Source organism: Micromesistius poutassou (assembly GCF_964030765.1).
Source record: "Micromesistius poutassou genome assembly, chromosome: 4".
Lineage (NCBI taxonomy): Eukaryota > Metazoa > Chordata > Actinopteri > Gadiformes > Gadidae > Micromesistius > Micromesistius poutassou.
In genome coordinates this window covers 19,269,695-19,275,339 of record NC_140274.1, presented here as the reverse complement: position 1 = coordinate 19,275,339, position 5,645 = coordinate 19,269,695, and the positions used below count along the sequence as shown (strand labels likewise).

Genomic DNA, 5,645 nt, shown 5'->3' with positions numbered 1-5,645 from the left:
AGAGAAGACTGACAGGAAAAACATTTCCCCTGACAATGGAGCAAGGCTGTAGTCAGGGCCGTGTAAGAGGAGCTGGGTTACCTAAGCTCCGACTAACCCCCCATTACTAACCCCCATCACTAACCCCGGCCTCTCCGCCTCCAGCAGAAGGGAGGAGGGAGCATTGTGGAAGTCGACCGGCCGGGTGAGCAAAGGGAGCGCTTGTGATATCACTTGTACCCGCCTCCTATTGGCTTGGGCCGCTGTCTGTCAATTCACTTCCTTGTTTGCTGTAGAAAGTTCACAGATGAGGAATCAGGAAGGCGGGGCTGGGGGCGGGGCCGGGGCGGGGCCAGGGTGGTGTTCACTCTGCTCTGTTCAGAAAACATTCAACTGAGGCTGAAACTGAAACAGGCAACACTTTGTAAATAGAAAAGGCTCAGAAGTGTCTCCTGCTCGCACCGTTTCCTGCCCGGGAGGCCATTTTGAGCTCAGCCTGGAGAGGAGGACAGACTATGAGCTTCAGCTGAGGGGAGGTGGACTTTCTCCTCTGCAGAGCAACTTGTTGGAGGAGGAGGAGGAAGGAGGAGGAAGGAGGGGGCGGAGAGGAGGGAAAGGAAAAGGAGGAGGAGGTACGATTCCCCTCCTCACACTGCCTTTTTATGACTCTTTCCCACACACAGCTCGCGCTTGTTAGGCCAGGACAATGAGCTCCGACGTCTGAGGACAGGCTGCCAACCGAGAGAGAGAGAGAGCGAGAGAGAGAGAGAGACAGAGAGAACAGAGAGACAGACAGACAGAGAGAGAGAGCACCACTGCTTCCTGTACAGGATCTCTTCCTTCACGATCCGGGGCGGGTTAGACCAGGAGGACTCTCAGGACCAGGTCTCACAGGACCAGGACTCACAGGACCAGGACCAGGACTCACAGGACCAGGACCAGGACTCACAGGACCAGGACCCACAGGACCAGTGCTCTACTCCCGGCTGCATGCTGTGAGGCGGGAGACGAGCAGCTCTGTCAGAAGGCGGTGTTATCGGACCAGGGGAGCCATGGCCAACGTCAGCCCCTGCTTGTCCCCGGGGCCCGCCGCCCAGGTCTTCTTCCCCCCCAGGGGCCCCTCGCCCCCCGGGTCAGAGGTCATGCAGCAGGGGGTCCCCATGTCCCTGCCGTCGACGCCCACCGCAGGGGGCCTGCCCACCATGGACCTGGGGCTGGTGATGGGGGCGGGCCTCGGCCCCGGGGGGCCCCTGATGCCCCCGGGGCCCCCCGTCCCGGCCGGGGTCTCCTTCATCATCCAGATCGGTCTGAGCAGAGAGTCGGTGCTGCTGCCCCAGACCGCAGACCTGGCCTACGTCAAGCAGGTGGCCTGCTCCATCGTGGACACCAAGGTGAGGCCGGGGGGGAGGTGACAGTGTGTGTGTGTGTGTGTGTGTGTGTGTGTGTGAGACTGTGTTTGAGTGTGTGTTTGCGTGTGCCAGTGTGTTCGTGGGTGCCAGTGTTTGTGTTTGGTTATGTGCGTGCGTATGGAAGCCATGTAATAAGCGATTAGAACGGAGCTTCTCTTCCTCCAGGTGTAGCAGGGACACCTGTTCTCCTCCTCCTCCTCCTCCCCCTCCTCCTCCCCCTGCTCCTCCCCCTCCTCCTCCTCCTCCATGTCGTTCCCGCTCTGTCTCCCTGTAGCTCTCTCATGCGCACCTTTCATTCCTCGCCAGAGTTGATTCCGTACTGCGGTCTGTCTGTACTGCGGTCTGTCCGTACGTGTGGTCTATAAAACCATTTTCATACAGTTATCTATTGCTGATGAAGACATGGCTTCTGCCTGAGTCCATGTGGGTCCGTCCCCACCATGGTCTCCTCAGCGGGGAACGGCCAGGAGTGGTCCAGGAGCTGCTGTGTGTCACCGCCCTTTAGTTTGGGCTGTGGATCAGTTCTGCATTTACATGGACCCACTTGTTTCCAACGCTTATTCAAACCAGAGAGGTGGGGGAACCAGCAGGCCTACTGGTCAGACAGACCTGCAGCCTGACGGGTCTACAGTCCGAGGGCCTACAGTCAGACAGACAAGCATACAGTCAGACAGGCCTAGAGTCGGACAGACTGGCCTACAGTCAGCAGGCCTACAGTCAGACAGACCTGCAGTCAGACAGGCCTACAGTCAGGTCTCTCTCCAGCCGTCTCTCTCTCTCCGTTCTCTCTCTCCGCTCGCTGGGCATTGAGCTCTGGGCACCGCGACTTTCAGGAAGGAAGTGAAGTCAAGGCGGCGTGTCTCTGAGCTCCAGCCTGAAGGGCTGAGCCTGAAGGTGGAGTCAGGCAGTGGTTAGTGGGAGCTCCAGCCTGAAGGTGGAGTCAGGCAGTGGTTAGTGGGAGCTGAAGGTGGAGTCAGGCAGTGGTTAGTGGGAGCTCCAGCCTGAAGGTGGAGTCAGGCAGTGGTTAGTGGGAGCTGAAGGTGGAGTCAGGCAGTGGTTAGTGGGAGCTGAAGGTGGAGTCAGGCAGTGGTTAGTGGGAGCTCCAGCCTGAAGGTGGAGTCAGGCAGTGGTTAGTGGGAGCTGAAGGTGGAGTCAGGCAGTGGTTAGTGGGAGCTGAAGGTGGAGTCAGGCAGTGGTTAGTGGGAGCTGAAGGTGGAGTCAGGCAGTGGTTAGTGGGAGCTCCAGGCTGAAGGTGGAGTCAGGCAGTGGTTAGTGGGAGCTGAAGGTGGAGTCAGGCAGTGGTTAGTGGGAGCTGAAGGTGGAGTCAGGCAGTGGTTAGTGGGAGCTGAAGGTGGAGTCAGGCAGTGGTTAGTGGGAGCTGAAGGTGGAGTCAGGCAGTGGTTAGTGGGAGCTGAAGGTGGAGTCAGGCAGTGGTTAGTGGGAGCTCCAGCCTGAAGGTGGAGTCAGGCAGTGGGTAGTGGGAGCTGCAGCCTGAAGGTGGAGTCAGGCAGTGGTTAGTGGGAGCTCCAGCCTGAAGGTGGAGTCAGGCAGTGGTTAGTGGGAGCTGAAGGTGGAGTCAGGCAGTGGTTAGTGGGAGCTGAAGGTGGAGTCAGGCAGTGGTTAGTGGGAGCTCCAGCCTGAAGGTGGAGTCAGGCAGTGGGTTAGTGGGCGTCAGTCACACAGCTCCTCTAGGATGGAGAGGAAAGGAGGAGAAAGTAGGGAAAAATACACTCCTGAACGATGACTGAAACGCACACACACACACACACACACACACACACACACACACACACACACACACACACACACACACACACACACACACACACACACACACACCACACACACCGGCCAGGACAAACTCTCCATTGTCCCGTCTCACACCTAAGTCTGCTCCCCTGGCAGGAGCCCCCAGACTGGAGCTTAGTGTTGAGGGGCCCCTCTCTCTCTCTCTCTCTCTCTCTCTCTCTCTCTCTCTCTCTCTCTCTCTCTCTCTCTCTCTCTCTCTCTCTCTCTGTCTCTGTCTGTCTCTCTATCTCCGTTGGGGGGGCAGTTTTTCTATGCTGGGTGGCTACTTGTTTGGCTACCCTCCACCCTCCACCCTCCACCCTCCACCTCCACCCTGGTCTCTCCCAGCCTGGTGAGTCACTGTTTGTCCGCGGCCTGTGTTCCATTCACACCGTTTTCCATCGCGTCTCCTCCATCTCTGCCAGCCTACCCCCCCCCCCCCCCCACCCTCTGGCTACACCCCAAACCCACCAACACCCAGGACTCACACCCCACTTTCCACTGAACCCCACACTCCCTCCCTCCCTCCCTTTCCCTCCCCTCACCTTGCGAGAATTCCTTCTTCTCTGCCCCACATTCAGTTGCCCTCCTCCTCCTCCTCCTCCTCCTCCTGCTGTAAACCAGCACTAAAAGCATAAAGTCTGTTGAGCTGTGATCCCCATCTGATGCTGTTCCTGTTCTTGTGAGGTTCTAAACAGGAGGTGCTTTCAGAACCTCTACAGTATTCCAGCTGGACCCAGACCCTCTCCTTTACCTCCTGCTCCTCTCCTCCTCCAGAGTTCACTTCCTCCTCTCTCTCCTGTCCGCCATGTTGGCCGCTCGGCACTCCATTGTCTCCAGGACAGAGAGGAGGGGAGGGGGGGGCGGGGGGGGCGCTGCCCTGTTTCCTCCCACTGTCCTCCCAGTGGCCTCCCCCTTTTCCTCCCTGCAGCCCCGCCCTCAGCGCCCTCCCCCGCTGCATGGCCACTTCCTCTCCCTCGGGGAGCCTCTCGTCCAGTCCTCACCTGCGACATCTGCACCTCCCTGTCCCTCCCCCTCTTCCTCTGTCTGTCCCACCCCCCTCCCCTCTCCCTGTCCTTCCCCCCCTCGTCCTCCCTCTCCCTCCCCCCTCGTCCTCCCTGTCCCTCCCCCCTCCCTGTGCCCCTCCCCCCTCGTCCTCCCTGTCTCTCCCTCCTCCTCCTCTCCCTATCCCTCCCCCCCTCTCCCTCCCTGTCTCTCCCTCCTCCTCCTCTCCCTATCCCTCCCCCCATTCCCTCCCTGTCTCTCCCTCCTCCTCCTCTCCCTCGTCTCTCCGTCTGAGGATTCATTCCCGGCGTTCCGGGCGGAGCGCGGAGGTATTCCCCCCTGCTGCTCTGTGGGATTCAGGGTCCCGCTCAGACAATGGACCTGGGGTGGGTTGATGAGTCACCCTCCCTGTTCTCTCGCCCACGCCTCCTCACGCCATCACACGCCATCACACGCCTCCTCACGCCTCCTCACGCCTCCTCACGCCTCCTCACCCACTCCCTGATTCAAGGCTGGTTTGGTGCAGCACTGCTCCCTGATTCAGGACTGGTTTGGTGGTTTGGTGATGATCATGATTTCATGGGCGTGTAAAACAAGGTTTCTTACGACGAGCTGGTTCCGCTGCGACCGCCGGTTGTAGGTCTGGTGGGGACTGAATGGGTGGGATTGAGAAGGCAGAGGCCCATCCACACGGCCTCCTGTGAGTCTCAACTCACAAACTCAGATCAGGGAGGGCATGAGGTTGTGGTGGTGTTGTCACTGTATATCAAAGCCCTTGGTGCGTGGAGGGCTGAGTGTGAATGCGCTGTGGGCAGGTCATGTCGGGCTCTGTTTGCATGCCAACAGGCCGGTGGTGCTGTCAGCATGCGTCAGAGTACCACGTGATGCCCCTTCATGTGTGGAGCAACATCACCTCCTCGGGCGGCTGCTGACAGCCTGGTGTGTGTGTGGCTGTGTGTGGCTGTGTGTGTGTTGTACCTCAGAACTTTCATCAGCAGGTCTTACCACTAAACCACTCAGACACTAACCAAGCCAATGTCGGAAAATTATTTTGAAATTGAAGACCTTAAGAAATGATAACAAAATGCTGAAGTTCAAACGGCCCAGAGCTAGGGACCTCTGGAACAAGAACATGGGGCTTCAGGGAGCACTCTGTGAAACACAGAAGACCCGAGGAAGGGAAGGAGAGTTCTCCCGGGACACATGCTCCTCAATGGTTCAGTCCTCACGCTGTCTCTCCCGCTCCACGTCTTTGACCTCTGAGCCGTGAGCACACACCCTGACACCCTAACCCCTTCGTCATCAGTATCAGGTCGCTTTCCCTTTTGTTTCATCCTTTGTGGGATTCACTCTGAGCTGGTTTCGGGGATGGACCTCAGAACGGAGGAATGGTGCTACTGGGTCAACCCTCAGCACCACGTCCGTCTGGCTGTCCGGCTGTCTGGCTGAATGTCCGTCTGGCTG

General features: G+C 58.7%; 1 protein-coding gene across 1 annotated transcript in view; it reads left to right on the top strand.

Moving 5' to 3' along the window:
• Positions 1-488: 488 nt before the first annotated feature.
• The window catches only part of prkd2 (protein kinase D2), a 33,208-nt gene continuing 28,051 nt past the window's right edge, over positions 489-5,645 (top strand). Inside the window, exon 1 of the mRNA XM_084467423.1 lies at positions 489-1,370. Coding sequence (XP_084323549.1) covers positions 1,032-1,370 — 339 coding nt within the window. The 5' untranslated portion in view covers positions 489-1,031. The remainder of the gene's footprint in view (positions 1,371-5,645) is intronic.